General features: G+C 48.4%; 8 protein-coding genes across 8 annotated transcripts; 4 read left to right on the top strand and 4 right to left on the bottom strand.

Annotated features, from left to right (window-relative positions):
* Window positions 1-2211: 2211 nt before the first annotated feature.
* Window positions 2212-3455, top strand: UREG_01842 (uncharacterized protein; the record flags this gene model as incomplete). The annotated part of the gene is made up of 3 exons (XM_002542280.1): window positions 2212-2726; window positions 2800-3272; window positions 3337-3455. 3 exons carry the CDS (start codon window positions 2212-2214, stop codon window positions 3453-3455), a joined length of 1107 nt encoding a protein of 368 aa, XP_002542326.1.
* Window positions 3456-6467: 3012 nt separating this feature from the next.
* Window positions 6468-6935, bottom strand: UREG_01841 (uncharacterized protein; the record flags this gene model as incomplete). Its single annotated transcript, XM_002542279.1, has 2 exons — window positions 6468-6780; window positions 6904-6935. 2 exons carry the CDS (start codon window positions 6933-6935, stop codon window positions 6468-6470), a joined length of 345 nt encoding a protein of 114 aa, XP_002542325.1.
* An 893-nt stretch (window positions 6936-7828) lies between these two features.
* On the top strand, window positions 7829-9914 carry UREG_01840 (uncharacterized protein; the record flags this gene model as incomplete). Its single annotated transcript, XM_002542278.1, has 5 exons — window positions 7829-7873; window positions 8074-8708; window positions 8766-8954; window positions 9005-9231; window positions 9292-9914. The coding sequence occupies 5 exons, from the start codon at window positions 7829-7831 to the stop codon at window positions 9912-9914; spliced, it is 1719 nt and encodes a 572-aa protein (XP_002542324.1).
* A 585-nt stretch (window positions 9915-10499) lies between these two features.
* On the bottom strand, window positions 10500-11839 carry UREG_01839 (uncharacterized protein; the record flags this gene model as incomplete). The annotated part of the gene is made up of 2 exons (XM_002542277.1): window positions 10500-10559; window positions 10622-11839. 2 exons carry the CDS (start codon window positions 11837-11839, stop codon window positions 10500-10502), a joined length of 1278 nt encoding a protein of 425 aa, XP_002542323.1.
* A 504-nt stretch (window positions 11840-12343) lies between these two features.
* Window positions 12344-14664, top strand: UREG_01838 (uncharacterized protein; the record flags this gene model as incomplete). Its single annotated transcript, XM_002542276.1, has 4 exons — window positions 12344-12421; window positions 12480-12675; window positions 12906-13117; window positions 13303-14664. The coding sequence occupies 4 exons, from the start codon at window positions 12344-12346 to the stop codon at window positions 14662-14664; spliced, it is 1848 nt and encodes a 615-aa protein (XP_002542322.1).
* Window positions 14665-15236: 572 nt separating this feature from the next.
* UREG_01837 (uncharacterized protein) lies at window positions 15237-16395 on the bottom strand (the record flags this gene model as incomplete). The annotated part of the gene is made up of 2 exons (XM_002542275.1): window positions 15237-15954; window positions 16010-16395. The coding sequence occupies 2 exons, from the start codon at window positions 16393-16395 to the stop codon at window positions 15237-15239; spliced, it is 1104 nt and encodes a 367-aa protein (XP_002542321.1).
* Window positions 16396-17155: 760 nt separating this feature from the next.
* On the bottom strand, window positions 17156-18025 carry UREG_01836 (uncharacterized protein; the record flags this gene model as incomplete). The annotated part of the gene is made up of 1 exon (XM_002542274.1): window positions 17156-18025. The coding sequence occupies one exon, from the start codon at window positions 18023-18025 to the stop codon at window positions 17156-17158; it is 870 nt and encodes a 289-aa protein (XP_002542320.1).
* An 889-nt stretch (window positions 18026-18914) lies between these two features.
* Window positions 18915-20292, top strand: UREG_01835 (uncharacterized protein; the record flags this gene model as incomplete). Its single annotated transcript, XM_002542273.1, has 2 exons — window positions 18915-19471; window positions 19536-20292. The coding sequence occupies 2 exons, from the start codon at window positions 18915-18917 to the stop codon at window positions 20290-20292; spliced, it is 1314 nt and encodes a 437-aa protein (XP_002542319.1).
* Window positions 20293-20860: the final 568 nt, after the last annotated feature.

Raw genomic sequence — 20860 nt, 5'->3', positions numbered from 1 at the left:
ATGTCTGTTGATGTCCAGCCCACCAGCCCGTTCACGCCGTCACCCACGCCAGTAGGAGCTCCGTATGATCGATAAATGGCTGTTGGTTGTTGTTGGCTGAGACTCGGATTTCTTCCCTATTTCTTTTTTTTTTTTTTCTTATTCGCTTGGAGCGTATCAAACCAATAGTCAATGGATCTTGTGCATCTGAGAAAGAGATCCCCTGCGTCCGACAGTGTTCGTTACACAGTAGTGGCGGGGGTGAAGAGGCGAGGAAAGTTGACGACCTGTGATGGAATTGGACCTATTTTTTCTTACTCTTCTTTTCTTTTAACCGGAGCTTCGAACGTCTGCTCTGAAGTGCGAACGGCCTGGACGAAGAGAGCGATTAGGGAACTTGAGTGGTTTGGGATCTGGAGACTTCCCCAGAAAAAAAACTCTCTCAATGCCCTCCACTGCAGGAACCATGGCTCCCAGAGAATAGAAATATAATTTAGGGGCTCCATCCCAAATCGTCGTCGTCTTCATCCCCAAAGAAGCTCCGAGAAATCCTGGGACGAAATCCATTTTATATGCACTATGCCATTCTTGGGGGGGCATCAATGCAGGTGATTGGGATAGTGGCCCCACAGCCTTTCTGAGAAATCGAAAGTCTAACGAAGGTACCCCTGTCGGCTCTGTGGGCGCTAACGATGCGCCCTCGACACATCCTCTTGTCAGCTAGCGCCGTGAAGACGAGCGGAAAAGCAGAGGGAGGAATTTTGCAGGGAGTGAAAGAAAGAATTCCCCCTTTTTCCCCAAAGCAAAGGGACAAGAGAAAAAAAAGGAAAAAAAAGAGTTTTGCCCACTGAGGATCATCACCACTTCTTGGTCGGAACCTTGCGTGTGAGGTATCGACAGTGTATTTCTGAGAAAAATAAAGGCTGGTACCAAAATTTACTTTGTCCAGCAACCACATGAGTCGAGTGTTTTTGCTCTGTTTCCCTCCCCCTCCCCCGTTGCTCAGTTCCCTGCTGGTATGGGTATGGGTTGAATGTGCCCTCTTCCAAGAGTGTGGAGTCACAGAATGAGACTTTGCGGTCTTCGCAACCCCGGCAGCTCTGGGGCAGTCTCAAAACAAAGGGAGGTGTACCAGGTCCAAGCAGAAAAGTCACTGAGAGATGTAACATACCGAACACGTAACTTACCATACGGAGCGGTGACGGCCTGTAACAAGGCTGTATCCATCCTGCGCTCCAGCAGGGCAAAGCGTACCTGTACCTTGTACCAGCCAAACCGCCGAAATCCTCTGCTCCTCCAAAAAAACTGGTCTCCATCAAACCTCTGGACTCCACCCTTCAAGTCGCAGCGGTATGTCCTTATTATTACATCCAAACGAATCCCATGAATCGTGTGCCTTTCCTCTTCTCCTCCGTCCCCTCCTCACTCCCCTTCCACGATTGACTTCAGTCTAAATAGACGTTGCATCTTTATTTTTTTTTCTTCTCCCTTTCTGCTGCTGCTGCTGACTTGCCGTGTTTTGTTCCTGTTCTTCCTGGTTCCCAGCTTCTGGGTCTCCTTTGCCTCCCACACTCTCACACCCCCGGGTCCCATCCCATACATAAAACATTCGGCTCAGCCCGCCCCTTCGATACAGAAGTACTACTAATAATTATAATGCCCTTCGCCCTTCCCTCAAATCATCACTTGAAACACCTGCTTGTATATTGAGCCATTCCCGTGTGCCTGATAAACAGTCAACATACCACTCCCGATCTTCCCCCTTCGTCAATCTTCGCCGATCTGCTCATCATCAACACATCATTCCAGCTCAGCAGGTACTCTCTTTCAACCTCTTGTGTGTTTCTCAGCCCGTCTGCGCGCAGGCTCTTGACTCGTGTTTGTTCTTGCGCCTTGATATCTTCTTCCTAAGGCAGTGGGCATTGTACTCTGGAAACGCGAAAAGAGCGAGCAAAAGAGACAAGAGGAGCAGCCGTGGGAGTACATGGGCGGCGGAACACGCACAGTTCACTTCAAAAGACACGTCAAGTTCGCGGAAGCAGCAGTGTTGGTCGATCCGATCGTCGTCACACATTGAGCTATTGGCCTGCCTTTTTGTGTTTTTTGTATTTTGCTCTTGTACCAGGAAGACAGTGCAGTCCCCAGCATCAATCGCTTGCTGGAATTCCCCGCGCGCATTCAAAGCCTAAAAGAACGTGTGACCTTTTATCCACACCGTCTTTCTCGATGACGATGGTTATGGAGAGTGGAAGTCGCCAATACGGCGCGCTCAGCTACGACAGCGTCTATCACAACCACAGTCGCGCCAATCCGCCACACTTTGGCGAGGCATGGCCCACCCACAGCGCTTCGCACCCACAGAGCTCCGTCTACCAGCCGACGGTAGCGGGCAACCCGGTGGGCATCAAGCGAGAGGATGTATCGAGGCCGCCCACAATTCCCGTGTCTTACTCAAACGGGCAAGTCCCTGCACCGGCCATGGTCCCCAACGGGAACTACAACAGTGTGGGTTATGGGACTTCCGACCTCGTTGTATTACCTCCGGAGCTTCCACGGACAACCTTTGAGCAGACACAGCCCTGTACGAGTGCACCGCAAATGACTTCGTTTACGCCGGCGAATTATTCGTCGTTGGAGTATGCGCAGTCATTACATTTGCATCAGCAGCAGCAACAGCAGCAGCAGCACCATCATCAGCACCAGCCACCACACCACGCATCGCATCTGGAGGTACGAACGGTTCAAGGGTCAGTATTTTCCAAAATGGATTTTTATCTCTGTCAACGAGACGAGGACTTGAGCTCATGCGCACTTAAATAGGACCGAGGCGTCACCTCATGCGACACAACCGCCGCAAGTGACTTTTAGCGATGCTCTAGATGCAAGCCGTGGCATGGTTGCTCTGAGTCAAGACCTGACACCTCGTGCTATCTACGGTACTCGAAGCTCGCGAGGGTCCGTAGAATCGTACGGCTTTCCATCGACACATTCATCCGCTTCCTCTATTTCGTCAGCAGGTAACTATCCGTACTACAGTGCGTCTGTTTCCGTAGACTCGTCTGTCACGGACTACAGTTCAACCACTTCAGATTCATATGACGGCTTATCGAGAACACTCCCGCGACCGTCTGGCCTTTTGGCGGGTGCTCTTCCCCCACAGTCTATGATGGGACAATTCAGCTCCAAAGTGCCATCGAACACGCAAAAGAAGCACAGATGCAAAGTCTGCGATAAGCGATTCACTCGTCCGTCTTCTTTACAAACACACATGTACAGTCACACAGGTGAAAAGCGTAAGTTCCTTCAAAACAATCGCAAGTCCTGGTTGTTTCAACAATTCTAACATTGGACGAATAGCATATGCCTGTGAAGTCGAAGGTTGCGGACGACACTTTTCAGTTGTATCCAATCTGCGACGCCACAAGAAAGTGCACAAGAACGACAAGGATTCGGGCTCCCCAGAAGAGGACGCTTAGCCGGTCCTCCAACAACTCACGCTTGATCATAAATAGAAGGCTTTCGTGTATAGCACTTTTTGATCCGTCCTATTTCACACCCCGCCTTTTACGATGCTGCGCTGCGATAACGGTCTACCGGATTACCTTTTTCGATTCTCGACTTTTATGTCACTAATACCTTGTACCATAGCCGTTTTTCCCTGTCTTTTTCTTCCGCCCGTTTTTAATCCTTTTATATACCCAACCTGAGCAGTGATTTAAGATTGCATTACATCTGATACCCGATGTCGAGATATTGCAAAGTTTTTTTTTCCTTTTCCCTTTTTCTTTCTTATTCCTTATCCTATGGAGGTATATAGGGCAACGGGAACCAGGCGGCACTGGATCAAAAGCAGAATCATTCTATACACCAACTACTTTCCCTCTCCTGTCTCAGATAGAGTGCAACGCTTTCCTTTCCTGTCCACTCTATGGATCGGCATTGATGACCCATTTGTGTTTTCGTTGATGATATACCATTGACTCTTTTTATATGCTTATATACCCCCCCTCGCTAGATCAGGGTCCATCGCTTTTTGTTCACGTGCCATACAGCATCTCGCGCTTGCTTGGGTGTTTTCCTGGGTTCATTTTCTTTTCGATTCTGTTGCTTTCATTTTCTGGACGGATTGGTTGCCGGATACCTCGGCGCTGGGACTACCTCGTTTTTTTGGGGGTGGGGATTCGTATATCAACTGCGCGATCTTGGATTGTTATTTTCTGTTGCGTGTTTGTGAATAAGTTTGCTGTTTTCAATTTAGGATTGGTATACTTGGTAGGCATATTTTGGAGCAATACAGAGATGCTTTTTTGGATACAGTCTTCGTCCCATTGTTTGGTATCCATGACAGACCGTGGGGGGGTGTGTTCAAGTCGCCTCTTTTTTCTTTTCTCCCCATCGGAAAGAAATATTTTCGCCTCTTCCTCCTTGCGTCATCAACGTCGTGTATTCGCGTAAAAGCACCTGGTTTGTCTGTGGCCCCTGCTATTAATGTTACGCACCCTGGCCGGTACCTGCGTTCTCTCTCGTCAATCATGTGTGTGTTTCCGAGATCGAGCGCGCCGAGCCATCTCTCGGAAAACAATCGAGAATGCTGCTCCTTTGGACACCCTGTTCCCGTGAATCAACACGAGGAAAACAAAAAAAAACGAGTTTGCTTATCCAAGCATTTTTTTTTCTTTTCTCTTCTGCTTCCGTTTGTACGGAGTAATGGTGTTGACATTCCATCATTTTTAATCTTTTAATTTTTGTTTGCTTTCGTGCTGCAAGTTACATACAAAATGTTAATGGATCCCACAGAAGCTACTGTAGCATGTGGGAACACAAACATACATACACACGCATTCTCTTAATTAGTTAGCCATGCGGGGTGTAGGACAGTTCTGATCAGTGATCGAGATCCTTCTTGAGGGACATGATGGCATGTAACCCCATCCCTGCTGATGAAATCCTTTCTTCTTCTTTTGGGAAAACGTTGAACAATTGTCAATGCATGCAGGCAAAGGGCCCGGCAGACCACGCGGGTCTTCTCTTTTTCGCCTTTTGCCCTGCAAGAAGTCAAGTAATTTTTTGAGAATATGCGCTTTGGTCCCACCCTCCTTCAAGGGACTTGGTGGTTTGGCCGTGCAGGTTATCCGCACCCCGGTTGCCATAGGAGGTGGCCCTGCAAGCAACCCTAACTTCTGTCTTGTTTTCGCCGCGCTGCTGCTGTATGCGGCTTTTTATCAATGCTGCTTCCCCACGGCGGCGTGCATATAGAGGGGGGGGGCAAAAGAAGGCTACATGGGTGATGTCGGCAGAGAATGCGAAATTCAAGAAAATGCTGATAAACGCTGCGTTTCTTGGAGTTCATTTTTTTCGGCCTTTCCGTAGGATTTGGGTAGGCCCATGCCGTTTGGGCCCTTTTTGGTACCTAATCTACTCGTGATTGTTTGCTTTTCTCGATTTGTGAGGGAATGCTGGTCGTTGGTGAGTTGAGAATTCTTTTTCGGTCCCTGAGAACTTAGAAGTGGTTGACTTCTGGGAAGTTTACCGGCAACCAGTCTCCTGAGAAATGGTCGCCATCGATTAGTACTAACAAGCTATTCGTGGTAGAACAATCGGTATTGTCGAACGCCCAAAGGATTGCAACATCCAGTGCTAGTAGCTGGCTGGATTGGTAGGTACGTGACACCCGATACCTATTATCCCCCGAAGACGCTGCTTTACAGTATGGCTTAAATTTGCCGCCCACGTGTCCTGCCCCTTGCTACTGATCTCCTGCTGCAATAGAGACACCCCGGTGTCAACCCCCTACCCGTTTTTCATCTCGTGGTCAATTCCATTTCTCAAAGGTTTGCGGTTGAGCCCACTGTCGGTGCGATACCTATTCCCCAAACTGTGAATTCGGGGTGTGATGGTTACTTCGAGTACGCCAGACATGCAGGATTTGGAATGCATGTGATGCCGCTCGTGGCAACCACGGAGTACGACGTAGCGATGCCGACTCAAAAGCCGATCGTGCGAGAAGGTCGCTTTGAACGTTGTAGGGGAGTATGGCCAGTACTTGCGTATAAAAGATTGGCTCCTACGGTTTCGAGCGGTCAGCAACGGGAACGAAATCATATCACAAGGTTTAACCCATCATAATCCGACTCTCTGCGAGCCCAAGTGTCCCGTCAGTCCAGTCGACGAGACGAAGTTTGTATTCCGACCGTTGATGACAACTTTCGAGATTACATAAACCACCGGGATGAACGGAGTTTTATTCCTGCGGTTCCGAAACGCGGGGAAACAGCTTGGCACTGGAATGCTCGTCTTTCATTGGCTACGGCATTTTCGTGGTCTTGGCGCCCTTGGACTCGGGATTTTCCGAGTTTCTGATGCCGAACAAGTTGCAGAATCTGTATGTTTGGAAGATGGCAGAGCGGAAGAGGAAGATTGGTCTACCATTCATATGGCTCCTTTCTATGCCGGTCAAGCCACTTTGTCAACGGGCCAAATGCACTGGCTCATAAATTTGACTTGGCACGGAGCCTAAGCTTCATGCCTCGCGAGTTAATGTTTCCGGATGTCCTAAATACCGACAGCCGGGAGGCCAGACCTTGGAGACAGCCGAATGGTGTGCTTTGAAGAGTTGAGACGGGAGAGAGATGTGTCTGACGATAAACGCTTGTCGCCACCGCCATGTGGTTGATCTTGTTTTCGATATCCATGAGAAGTGCGAACAGCTTTCGTTCTCGAGCCCTGGATAAATCGGTGGCTAGATTGTCGAGCTCGAGATTTCGCGAGCGTGATTTCGACGTCTTGAAAGCTAATATCGGCCTTTCAGCGCATCATGTCAGTAGCTCCCCACCCAAAGCCGCTGGCTTGAAGCCTAGGCATACCTGTGCTCTGCCCTTGTTTCTGCTTTCTATTTCAACCCGTCCCCTCTTGACCTCTACTTACTTCCAACTACACATGCAGTCGGACATAACCATGCTCAGTCAAAAGTCCCAACAAGAAAAGCCGCAAGGCCACCAAACCCAGGCTGTGAGCCAATCTTCTTCTAACCAACGGTTTCCTAAGATGGATCCTGCGCAGCGGCCGCGAAAGCGTGCGCGGATGGCGTGCATATGGTGCCATGAACGGAAGGTCCGTTGTGATGTCTCAATCCATGGGAGTCCGTGTACCAACTGTCGGCTGGATGGCCATGAATGTGCTATTCGTGCGAGTTCAAGTAGAGGGTGAGCTGTGCGTCTGGTGCCCGAGGTTCCTTGAAACTGACAGCTTATGTCTCCCAGGCGTGGAGTGAAGATCCCTCCAGCAGCGGACACTGCTGCATCAAATGCCCTTGTCCACAAGCCGAATCAGGCCGTGTTGCGAACTGTCGAAGAAATGATTCCAATTCCAGAGATACCCCAATACACAGACCAAGTACTGCAGGATCGGTTTTATCCACATCTATGGGATGAGAGTATGTTTCTCCTAGCAATTCTAGTTGATGACAATGAAGAAGGGTTCATCTTCCCTCCCAATTGAGCCCTTTGCTTATGCTCCCCCACTAGGAGAAATTCCATTCGACACCTTCACCGCATTAGAAGCTCAGATCCCAAAATTCGGCCTTCAAACCACCGAGTCTCCGCGACACAATTCAAATGTGGTTTTTTCATTCTATCGGTTCCTGGAACTGAGCGACCTGCCAAGCTTACCAGCGGAGGATGTCAAGTATCTAGAATTGAAGGGGTGTCTACATGTGCCTGCGGGTCCGATTCTCGACGAGTTTGTCCGGCAATATTTTTTGCACGTCCATCCATGTCTCCCGGTTATTCATGAGGGAGATTTTTGGCGGTCGTACTACAACCGGCCCGGGCACTCCGGGAAGCCTCGTACAATGTCGTTGTTTGTCTTTCAAGCAATGCTATTTGCAAGTTGCGCGGTATGTCCCTTTTTTCTTCCATTTGACACCCTGGTTAGCTAACGGTAGGTAGTTTGTTCCCTTTCGCATCATCAATGCGGCTGGGTTTCCCGATACGCGAACGGCTCGAAATTTATTATACAGCCGCGCAAAGGTGGGTTATCTACCCACAATAATCAGAATATAGTTTTATACCTGGCTGACACGGACTTCTGAGGTAGCTGCTTTACGATCTGAATGCTGAGCATAATATATTATCTAAAGCCCAAGGTTCTGTGCTGCTCACTTACCAGAGCTCCTCGGTAAACCTCCATGCTGGCAGTTTGTGGCTCACAAGTGCGATTCAAAACGCATTGCTTTTGGAAGCACACAATTACCATAAGCTCGACCATAATGATCCGCTTCGCAATACAAAGAAAAGGCTCTGGTGGTCTATCTTGCTAAGAGACAGAATCTTGCCCCTAGGCCTGCGGCGCCATCTCCAGATCAGTCGCCCGAATTTCGACTTGTCTTTGGATTATATGAATGAAGACGACATGCAGGAGGAGATATATTGCTCCGAAGTTTACAACGTTGAAACTAAACGCCACTTGACGAGAGTCCTCAATCTTCAGTGTCAACTTGCAATGGTTCTCACAGGGGTGGTGACAACCGTCTATTCAGCTAACGGTTTCACGCAGCCACGACCAATGGCTAAAACAGACCTTGAGAAGAGTATGGCCGATATTGTGAAGTTCAGAGAGGACTTGGCAGAATGGGCAAATGATGCAAAAGTAGCATTCAACCCCTTCTCTGGATCGAATAATGTACACGAATCGGTTATTCTCTACTCGGAATTGACCTATATGTACTATCAGTATGGCGTCCTAACCCCAGTTCTGAATTGGAATATCGCCTTATAACCATGATCTAGTTCTGCCCGCGTGGCATTATGCCATTATGAAACTTTGGTGGTTGAGGCCAATCCTGAGCTCATATCCGGTTCCTATGAAAAACGGCTTGAAACTATCAAGGACGAACTGGAGAGCGCAGCGTTAGGAATAACAAAGTGTGTCAAACGGTTGTTGGCGCACGGTGTTGCACGCCATCTTCCCATCAGCGCGTAAGTAACATCTCTCGACTCTGCACAGCAGGCTCTTATTATATTTCCAGGATCGCTTATACGGCACTGCCTCTCGTTTTAATCGCCCTTGACGTCAAACTTTCGGGATCTGTGTCCCAATCAGCTACCAGAAAACGGAGATTACGATATTATGCGGAAATCATGCAGTTGTACCGAAGTCGATATGACGGAACGGATGACGTTGCAGTATATATACGAGAAATCCTTCAGTTTGCGGAAACTCAAAATTTGTCCATTTCTATCCGACCGATGAAAAGTACGTGTGGTCTATCTTCATGGTTTTGAGAGTGTGTCATTCTGACTGCAATATGTGTAGGTGACGATTGCGCCCCTGTGCAAGAAACAAGGGGTTGGGCGGAGGTGTTTGTTAGACAGCCACGTTTTTACCTGCGCATGTCCCTTACTCTTGATTATGCCCTTGCTCGGGGTCGATATCCTCAGGACAGTGACCTTCCGGTTCTTGTTCGTGAATTGCCGGTAAAGGGTGTTTTATCATCCACCATCTCAAATATTGCGCGGGTTCAAGAAGTCACCACAGAAGCCTCCAAGCAAGATTTGGAACAACCGTCGACCGCCACCGAATCATCATCGCCGAAAGTAAACATCAGTCGCAACGCCGATGGCGCGTCCATGGTCGACGTGCTGCCTGCCACCGAAGCTCTGTCATCCCCGACAAATTCATCACCAAACGAAGTCAGCCCGACATGGCCAGGCCAACGCCAGCACCAGCGGTCAACATCTGTTCAGTCTCATTCTGCCCGCCAGCGTTCACTATCTCCACCGCGCCAGAATTTTCAGGACATCAATTTGGATTTTTTGGACCTTGGATGCGCGCAGAGCATGGAAAACGTACAATATCCTGAGGAGACCGGAGTGAGCGGTGATATTGACTGGGCGAATAATATGCTGGATGAAATTTTGAGCGCGATTCCGGCATAGCGGGGATATGTCGCCCACTTATGTCAACTGGAGTTGGTAGGGTATACGAAGCTGTGGGAAGGGTAATGAGGGATTTTCTCTTTTGGATTTGGTTTAAGGAATGAGACTTGTTTACTCCGTATTTCCCACAGGATTGGCCGTAAATACTCGGTTTTTGCTTTGGGTGTGTGTTTTTTTTTAAAGTGATATCCAATTATGCTGATAATGATAATGCGGTTGTTTGAGCTGTTTGATATAATTGAATTGGGCTTGAATGCTGTTGATGTTCTAATTTACTGACACTTGCACCACCGTATTACTCATTACTCATAAGTGTCACACGCAGTGATTAGTCAATTAGTTCTCTGTGAAGCAGTTGTTTTGAATAGCTCTATTTTATATCTGAACTATTAACCATTGAAAATAGAGAGAAGTCAACAATAGAGGACCATGAGGTTCGTGGAGGGTTATTAGACTGAGATACTTGTGCTAAAGTATCGGGTATTGGTTGTAGGGGGTGTGGTAGGAACAATCAGAACTTGGAACAAAGCAGATATAACGCAAAAATCTTGCTCCGCTCGTAGAAAAATAGAGTATGCGGCGCGTCTAACGGATCCGGTCCAGCCGGGAACGGTTCATATGAATCTGGTCGTCGACAGAGTCGCTCTGAAGGATCGTGTTGTTAGTAGGGAGGAATTTTTGAGGGCACTGGAAAGAAGCGGACATACCTTGCCCATGATGACATCCAGGCGAGCGTTTTGCTCTTCGAGCTCCCTGCCAGTAGCCCTCGCAAGACCATTGAGTCTCGTCGCAGCGCCATGGAGTGCATCAAGATTCGACTCAATCTCATTCTCCATCTCATCGTCCTCGCTATCTTGCTCAAATTGATATTTTGATCTCTCTGCAAGATTGGCTTTTGACTTTGGCGCTCCGGGCCGGCTCTGTTTCTCCATCTCCTTGAAGGTTTGGCCCAAACGCTGCTCTGTGCGAAATGCAGCTAATCGCGTTTCTTCACGTTGCAACCGTTCTTCCTGATGCCGATTGATAATCGCCTCATCGCGGGCTTTGCGGCGCTCTCCGCTTGTGAATGGGTTCGAAACATGCATCGCAAACATACTTTTATTAAGTTTTTTGAGTTCTCGAGATTTTTCGTCCGCAATACGATTTTGGTTTGCAGCGAGATCGAGATTCTTTTCTGTGTTGTGAATTCGTTCTCCTTGGGCACCGAGGCGAGCGAGAGTGTTGCGGCCGGTTTCTTCAGCTTCAGCAGCTACACGGAGGGCATTGCGAGTGGAAGACACGTCTTGCTGTTTCATAAAGCGGATTTCCTGTTTCATGGCTTGGACGTCTTCTTCCTCCTCCTCCTCGGCAGTAAGTTGCCTATCCTGATAGGCACCATAACCCCCAGAAGTAGTACCTGTGCCACCGCTTTCACCTTGCCCCCCATGGGCACTGTATGGCGGCGGGAGACCATCGTGCTGCTGTTGCCGTTCCTGTAATCGCTGACGGGCATCTCCGAACAGTGCATTTCTATTGTCGTCTGCGGCGTTGGGATCCGAATTTCCAAGACCGCCGTAGCCTCCGGGTCTGGATCCTCCACCAGACCTGTCATCGCCTCCATATCTATCCCTCCCGTAGCCTCCCTGGACACCTGGCTTTGCTGGGCCGTAACCACCTCCGTTTGGGTCGCCATATGAATTCTTTGCTGCATTTCCCATTGAGTTCGGAGGGTGATTCATACCGCCGTAGCCTTGCTTCGGCCCGCTGGGTAGCCCACCGGACGGTCTACCATCGTTGGGCTGAGGTTGGGGAGGACCGTAGAGCTTGGATTTTGCTTCAGTATAGGGATCAGAGTACGCGGGAGCTTGGGCATATGGGTTTGACTGTGGTGCTGGACTTTTGGCCTTTGACCCTAGAGCCGAACAGTGCTCTTCTGCTGCCCTCATCGTCTCCGTCTTCGCTCTTTTTGCTGAAGCCTAACTTTCTCATCGTGCCTAGGCAGGGAAGTGCTGTCAGGGCGGGGAGTTCAGTCAAAGGATTCGGAGTAGGATAAGGGTAATCTGTGATTCAAGACACACACTTTTCCAGACGCCGTAGCTCAAGGTAGTTCCCCAGGATACTGCAAATGGACTGGAAGCGTCTGCCAAAGTGCCTGGTGACAACAAACCGTCTGGCGATGCGTCTCCCTTTGAGGCTCAGTCGAGACGCCCCCCTGTCACGTGCTGCGATGTGGCGGGGAGCGGGACTAGGCCGTGTTAGGCTAGCGGCGCCGGAGCTTCACTTCATCCAACATCCATCGCCAATTCGAAACGACCTTCTGTCGCACACTCGACGACCTGACACTCCTGGAGCCATGGCTTCTTGCAATCCATGGAGAGACTTGATCACCGGATCTACTCTTTGAGAGAAGACCTGTTGCTTTGCTGCTTCAATGCAGCTCATCGCTAGAAATGACTCCTCATCCGGGTCTTGAGGCCGATGAAATCAGAAAAAAATCCCAGAAGGACCTGCTCAACCTCCTTGAAGCTGTATGTTTTTTATCCTCTTGCCTATCCCATTGCATTTCTTCGCTTACATACTTTCTAGGTAAGGGGGAAGAAGAACCTTGTAATCAGCAAGGATCTTGCCGGTCCCATCGGTGTATTCGTCAAATTTTCAGTCCTTCAGGAGTATGGAGTGGACCGAGTATTCTTGCTCGAAAATGAGAATGTCGATTCTTCTCAGCGGAATATTATATTTCTAGTGCACGCTGAAAAACCCAGCCACGTACAATCTGTTGCTGGTATGTAGTCCTTCGTTCAAAATCACTGGGCATTCATTACCTTTTATCTATACCTGTTACCTACTTTGGGACGAACAGTAGACTGCGTGGTTTTATCTCTCCACTCTTCGTGGTCAGTCGAGTTCCCTATATCAATTCTAGTAATATTTTATTTCCCGTCCCTATGGCTTTCTTTCTATACACCACCACTGTTTGATGGCCATCAGTATGGGCTTACATTTTATCCTTAGCTCAAATTCGAAAACTTCAGCACAATGGTGCAGCCGAGCTTGAATTTTCTATATTCTGGGTGCCACGGAGGACCCTTGTCTCCAACCAAATTCTTGAGGAGGAAGGAATTATTGGAGACGTGAACATTGCCGAGCTTCCGTTTTATTTCTTTCCTCTAGAGAACGATCTTCTTTCACTAGAGCTTCAAGAGTCTTTTAAGGATCTCTATCTAGTACGTAATTCGCAGCTTCGAGTCATACCGCTCCTAACAAGCAGTAGCATCATAATCCTAATCCAATACACCTCTCAGCAAAAGCATTAATGGAGATTCAAAAAAGACATGGATTCTTTCCCCGCATCGTTGGAAAAGGGGACAACGCCAGAAAACTCGCTGATCAATTGCTACGCATGAGAAAGGAACTAGATACGGAAGAATCCTCGAATCTGGGAGACGGGTTAAGAAGAGGCCTCATGGTCAGCTCTACTATTGAAAACTTAATCATCCTCGATCGCGAAGTGGATTTTGCGACGGTGTTAATGACACAGTTGACATATGAAGGCCTTGTGGATGAGCTTTTCGGGATAAGCCATAATCAGACTGAAATTGACTCGACAATAATTGGTGCAGGCACTCCAGGTCAAGCATCTCAAGCTTCATCTGCTGGTTCGTCGTCAACTCCCAAACAGTCGTTGAAACGCAAGATCCAAGTAGATTCTTCCGATCCACTTTTCAACCAACTTCGTGACGCAAATTTTGCCATTGTTGGTGGTATCTTAAACAAAGTTGCACGGAGACTGGAAAATGATTACCAGAGTCGGCATGGTGCCAAAACAACTTCGGAGCTACGGGAATTTGTGAACAAACTCCCGGCTTACCAGGCCGAGCATACAAGCCTGAAGGTGCACACCAACCTCGCAGAAGAGATCATGCACCAGACTCAGTCCGATGTGTTTCGGCGAATCCTTGAGGTTCAGCAAAACGTAGCGGCGGGTGCCGATGCTGCAACTCAGCATGACTTGATTGAGGAGCTCATTGCGCGAGACATTCCCATAAAATCCATTTTGCGGCTTTTGTGCATCGAATCGTGCGTCGGTGGCGGTCTTCGCCCTAGAGATCTCGATAACTTCAAAAGACAAATCCTACAGGCCTACGGATATCAACATTTACTGACCCTCGACGCTCTGGAAAAGATGGAGCTGCTTCAGTCACGGTCTTCAGCCACAGCCATGATTTTGCCCACTGGTGGTAGCGGTGGAGCAGGTCTAAAAACAAACTACAATTACCTCCGCAAAGCCCTTAGACTCATTGTGGATGAAGTCGATGAACAGAACCCTGACGATATAGCATACGTTTACAGCGGATATGCGCCGTTAAGCATCCGTTTGATCCAGTGTATCTTACAAAAATCGCACATTTTGACCCTAACGAAAAATTTACCTGCGCCTGCAGCAGCTGCATCAAGTGGCACTCCATCTCCAGGGTGGCTGGGATTTGAAGATATTGTGAAAAGTGCCCGTGGATCAACGTTAAACATTGTTCAAAAGGCCGAGGAGACAGCTAGCCGGGCGAAGCAGACATTAGCGGGGGTTGGTGGAATCAAAACAGTGTTTATTTTCTTCCTAGGTGGTATTACGTTCACCGAAATTGCGGCGTTGCGCTTCATTGCCCGACAGGAAGCGGGAAGAAGACAAATCATCATCTGTACGACGGGGATTATTAACGGAAATAGGATGATGGAGGCTGCCATGGAAAGGTCGACTGTAGAGCCATCTTCATAGATACCGACTTACAACTATTTCCTCAAAAATGAATCCGGGCAGTATTGACCGTCATTTAATCCCGGCTCAATACTCGAATTTGCTATCCAACCCCAACAGCCGACCTTGATATCGCCTCGTAACCTCTTCAAGTTTCACCATAATTCCTGCTGCTAAAGCCCTCACCCGTTCATCTTCTCTCGGTGCCCGTTCAAACACACCATCCACCCACTCTCTCAACTCGAGAATTGATGTGGAGAACTGCGTAACTAGGCTCTCCTCAGCATTACTACCAGACGCAACATTTACATCCACGACCGTAAGGATTAGGGATAGGATAGCCGGCAGGACCAGAGGATCTAAGGCGACAGGTAAGTTGTGCAAGGTGGTGAGGAGTGAAATGGTTTCGCTCGTGGATAAAAGAAGGTTCGGAGTGTAAGGGCCGATGGTGGAAAGGAGAAGGGTGGTTGTTTGGACAAACAGAGCGATAAGATGCGGTTCTAGGAATGGATTACGGTCCCCAAAGGAGCTAGAGGGTCACAGTTAGATTCGGGCTCATGATGGTACAAATCAAGGAGTGTGCAATGTCGAACTCACCGCATCGTGTACATCATCACACCGAATTCTCCCAGTAACGGCATAAGAAACGAATCTGTCAGGGTTGTGTACATCTCTTTTGGTATGGTCGTCTGCTTTCGTTTTGATTTCAGCTCCCTTTGTCGTCTGTCTTCCGTGGCATTGGAGGATAGGGGTTGGAGTTTCATGATATTCGGGCCCGTCAACGTGTCCGCCGCATTCAGAGCCAAAGGCTCTAGGATATTTTGTGAGATTCGGTTTGATATGGTTTCGATTGATGATTGGGGCGAGCCATAGATGGATTCTAAATGCTGTGGTAATTTTTTAGATGGGAATGTCAGGTTGGACTGTGGACTCAGTCCTAGGGCCTTTGCATCCTCATCCCCAAACCCAGCAAGCTCTCTAGCAGCCAATCCCAGTGCGACTAGAATAGATGATCGATGACCTAAAGAAAGGTCGACGTTAAAGAGAGAGTGGGCCATCCACCGTCCCATTTGGGACGGGAGGACGACGATAAGGGCGATAAGGCTTTCCATCCGACGCTCATGAAAGTTCGATATGTCATATTTATCTTGGAGAGAAACTAGATTTAAAGCGAGCTCGTTGGCATTTTCAAGAATTTCTGTGCCAAACGCAGCTTTGCGACGGATGAGACCCGGTGCCGTGGAGATCGCCAGGCTATACCGTTCAGCGTTTTCACTGTCTCTAAGGCCAGAGACGAGGTCGCGTATATATCTAAAGCGTGATATTAGCCAATGATAGATGGTCAGGTAGTGGGTAAAAAACATACACCGGTGCTAAAGGCTTTGAACGCTGGATTAGAGTCGGATCCTCTTCCGAATCCGACGCATCTGAATCTGGTTTCTCGTAGGTTTGAAAATCATCCTCCCCTTCGGAGTGGTCGGATATCTCTTCGATGCTGATAACTCTTGTTTGATTGACGGCGGAATTCGACTGAAGTCGAGTTTGTGACTGGGACGCTTGCAAATTTGCTGAGTTCGCTGCCTTCGGTTTCCGCGTGCTGACACGTTTCAAGGCCTGTAAATCGCTAAGGGCACCGACTTGATCTCTAATTTCGGTAAGACCCATATACCACAAGGCACTTTCTCCCTGCATCTCTTCCAGTTGAAACCTCATGGCTCTATCAGGAGGATCGGTAAGTTTTGAAAGAGCCATGCCCACAACCATGCCCAAAAATCGGGATCTAGGTAAGGATGCTCCAATTCGATGTGAGATTGCAGAAAGGTACGGGCCCGATTTCGTGATGCTAACAAGCTCAGCTGCGTTAAGTCGGTGTAAATATCCGGCGGTAAGCAAAATGATTTGGCAGGTGGCTAGATAAATCGGATCAGAATGCGAGATTGAATGAAAAGCCTGTTCAAGGAGACGCCTTACCCTCTTGAAGCAAGTATGGCGTATGTTTGATGGACAGTTCATCGCCAAATAGTCCAATGGATTTCCCAAGTACCTCGCATAAGGCTTCTAAATGAATGTATTAGAGTATTTTGGGGGCATGGAGGATGGGGAATTGTACCGGTTCGATTTGAAAATATCACCATGAGAGCACGGCGCATATAGATTCCTTTAATATTCCCCCCTCTAACTAAGAGTTCCACGAGATGAAGAGACAGTGAAGGTAGGTGGTCTAAAATCAGTGCTACCACTGCTGAAACACCCCGGATGGTAACACTGGGCTCGGAATTTTCCGGTGAAGTAGAACGGTCGCCCGCGGTAGCTGGAAGGTATTCATTTTCCAATTGATGCAAGATGGACTCGAAAACCCTCTTTTGAAAGGGTGGCTCCAATAAGCCAACTAAAATTCCAAACGGTTTTCCTTGAGTGTCGGGTTGAAGCAATAGGCCCGAGAGTAACTTGTCCAGGAGAGCACCTGCGTATGAGATGAGTTGAGAGGTTTCAAACCTGTCTTTGACCAAGATCACTCACTCTGATACCCAAGGCTTAAAGCGCGTTGACTGAATTTCGCAAGACTGCCCCATCCTTCGCTATCATTGTCATCCAGGTTTAGGGCCATGGATACGATGCATTTTCCAAGCCAAGAAGCGTAGCTTTTACCTTCTCCAATCCACCGTATTGAATCTGGTACTTCCACTTCTTTGACCAACCCAAGAGATTCTGCTGCAATGGACAATACACGCCCCGAGGCAAGAAATGAAATTAATTGTGACCAAGCAAGCCTCTTTTTCGGGCTGGATGAGAATTTGGCGATGCGTTGATAGATCCTTAGTAGAAAATCCGGAGTCTTCAAAACGTATGAGAGAGCAGCCAGCGTATCACGGAGGACTACCTGTCTGCCTAGGCTCTCGCCACTTTGTTGGGTTTCAAATCGGTCAATGTTTGTCCGAAGGTTTACAATCAAAGCCCCAATTCCGCCAACACTTGTCAAGCATCTCAACACGATTGCCAACGGGGTCTTGTCCCTCCTGGATTTGGGAGACGACCTATGTTCATTTTCAAGATTGGCCCAGCGATCATTAATCGCAACAGAAACCAGGCTATTCAAAATGGGAAGAGTAGATGTCTCCAAGTCCGTTACGTCGTACCCGGACTGAGTGGAATGAGCAGGGTCAAGGAAGTTCAAGGCCTGGAGAAACTGAGAATCCGAGGGATGGGAGCTGAGAGTCCGGAGGGCCCCCTGCAGCGTATCAACGATACTATTTCCTTCTATAACAGGTTGTTCCCGAAGTGTGGAATGCGTGGTGTCCGGTGGCACAGCCTTTGATAGGCTCTCCTTTTCATCGTGGGTTCTGATATTTACCGTCTTGACGGCTGTTAAAAGGCTCTCCATGATGAAGGCACCACCATGTCTATCGAGCGAGCATCGATAGGTCGCAGACCAAAAGAAAAGTAATCAATGCAGTCAACGGTGCCAATCGAAATCCCAGACGGATCGCTGGGAGTCGCGTTTGCCCAAAACGGAGAGATATTGCTTAGTCATCACTTAGTTATGTTAAGTAACTTAACTATCGCGGAGTTGAGTAAATCCGCTCCGGGCTACCTATCCCCTTTGAGTTTAGCTTGAGATTGTCTCTCCGCCAATCCGTGGCAATAATCATGATATAGCTCTAGACTTGCTGCGGTCAAGTCGGTTGCATTGCTCACCAATGATGTGTCAAGGGTCACGGCCAACAGCCTCTCAGATAAGGATCTTGAAGTTGGAAAAAGTCCACATCAGACACACATTCCTCTGCGCTGGAGCTTATATGTACAATGCTCTAGCCCTCTAGTGGAGTCAAATGGGTCCCGGCTAGATCGCTACTAGAATTCGGATAGGTTTTGCTTAAGTTGCTGATCGTCAAGCAACATGACAGGCGTGCTAATGAGCCAGGTTAAAATAAATCAAAGGTCGAAGAACATGGGAGGCTCGTGCCGGAAGAAGACTAGATGCACATTATTGTCATAATAGCAGCACATCTTGAGGCAATTGCTTTCTAAATCAATGGAAAGCGGTTTGAGTGCTGCAAAGAGCTGGGATTCCAGCAAGATCGAGGTGGCCAAGTGTATATATTTATAAACTGTCCTACCGATAATTTCTGCTTCAAAAGCCGCCTTGGCAGGCCCGTCACTTTTTCATCTGAAGTCGCAAAGGTCAAAGTCGCTGACCAGGGGTTGCAATGCGTCTGATAAAACTTGGTTCATTCTCCGTTCTCACCGACGAGGCTCTTCATCAATAAATCATGCGGAAGGGCAGGTTGCTTTCCCACATACTGTCGCTCCGGCATAGCCACAACCTGCGCGCGGTTAAAGTTCTGTTGGTTTCCGTGTTTCTCTGGCTCATTGCCTTTGGATATTGTCAACAGCGGTTCTGGAGGGAGCCGCACTCTGCGTTCTTTCGAGACAGCCACGTCTATGACCTCAAATACAGTCTTTATCGGGAGCGCGAAGCTCGACACTTTATCTCCCGCTACAACGCGCCGACGGATCCGCCGGAAGCAGTGAAGAGTGCCTCAGACCCTACGTTCTGCGTTGCTATTGTAACGGTCAGGCGGCCCTCGGACGACTACTTCGATCCCTCCATCGGGTCTCTCCTCGCGGGGCTGGACCCCCGAGAACGACGCTCCCTTCGATTGAACATCCTCTTCACGGACACCGAACCTACGAGACATCCTGGCTGGGGCCAAAAATGGGTGGAACGGCTTGCGGATGAAGTGAGCACCTATAATGTCTCCAGTGATCAGCTGCAGAGTTTACGACAATGGGAGAAAGAGCGAGATTTCCATATTAAAGGGGTATTGTAAGTACAATTGACTTGGATCATATCCCATCTACTTTCGCGGAGGGCCCACTGGCTAACCCAGCGGATTAAGCGATTATATATATGCTTTGAAGAGCTGCGAAGCTTCGAACGCCCCCTACATCGCGATATTTGAAGATGATATTATCGTCGCCGACGGATGGCTAGCCAAAACACTGAAAGGGCTGAACGATATTGACCGCGTCTTCCCTGCTAAACAGCCCTGGCTCTACCTCCGCCTCTTCTATACCGAAACCGCACTGAGCTGGTCATCGTCCGATTTTGCATACAGAAACATGCCACTCATTTTTGGCATGGTCATACTCTTTGTTTTTACCGGTCTGACCCTCGCGCGCCGTGTCGGCCCTTGTCATTCCCACCTAGATAATGCTACGATAGGTGTTTTAAGTGCGGTTTGTGCCCCTGCGTTTCTCGCTCTTATATACATGACCGGAAAATACTCTCTGGCGCCTCTTCGCGGAGTCGTGGACATTGGTCGGTCTGGCTGCTGTACCCAGGGCTTGGTATTCCCGAGACAGCAGGTACCGGGAGTTGTGGAGTATCTACGGCAGGAAAAGAGGGGCCAAACCGATACCATGATCGAGAACTACGCAGAAAAAACTGGGCTCAAGAGATACGCTCTTGCTCCTCAACAGCTTCAACATGTTGGGCTGCAGTCCAGCCGGGATAATACCGAAGTCAACACGCAGAGCAACTGGGCATTCTACTTCGAGGAGAATGATCCCAATGTCTTGAAGAAAGAGCATTCAGATCTTCTAAATGATCAAGAGATAAAGTCACTTCTCGATAAATATAGCTAATTACAGAATAGGGCCCTTCCTTGCCCTTGATCCGTTTCGCAATGGAGAGTTTTGCCTCTTTAGCATTGGTGTTTAGAAAATATTCCTGGTTTGAGCGAGCATATATACATAATTAATATATTTTAAGTCGACATTTTCTCCTGTATTCTCATTTTGGGCTGTTGGCTCAGATGATCGTGCAGATGGTTGCACCTGATAGGTATCAACTCTGTATTGGAGCCGCCGAAATCGAAGGACGTATGCAATTTCCGGGCGACTGGTCTAGCCTACTTGCAAGACATTAATTCTCTTCCATAAAAGCTGTACTCAAAAGTATTCACATTCCATATTCAAAGCTTGCTGGGTCGGCAACAAGTTGGCTGACTAACCCACGGAGGAGTGAATCTTGGACTGAACCAACTCATGATTCCTAATTATTGCATGCTTGCTCAGTGAAGAGGTCGTCAATCTAAATCCTACTCTTTACAAAATGATGTCCTCTTGAACGACTCACCTTTGGATGCCTCATAGGTTCTTATATTCCACAAGGTTATTTGCCGTTCCAACAGGGACTCTGTACATTTGCTTT

Source organism: Uncinocarpus reesii, genomic scaffold (assembly GCF_000003515.1).
Source record: "Uncinocarpus reesii 1704 scaffold_1 genomic scaffold, whole genome shotgun sequence".
Classification (NCBI taxonomy): domain Eukaryota; kingdom Fungi; phylum Ascomycota; class Eurotiomycetes; order Onygenales; family Onygenaceae; genus Uncinocarpus; species Uncinocarpus reesii.
The sequence above is the reverse complement of the archived record's forward strand: the minus strand, read 5'-3'. Positions and strand labels throughout refer to the sequence as shown.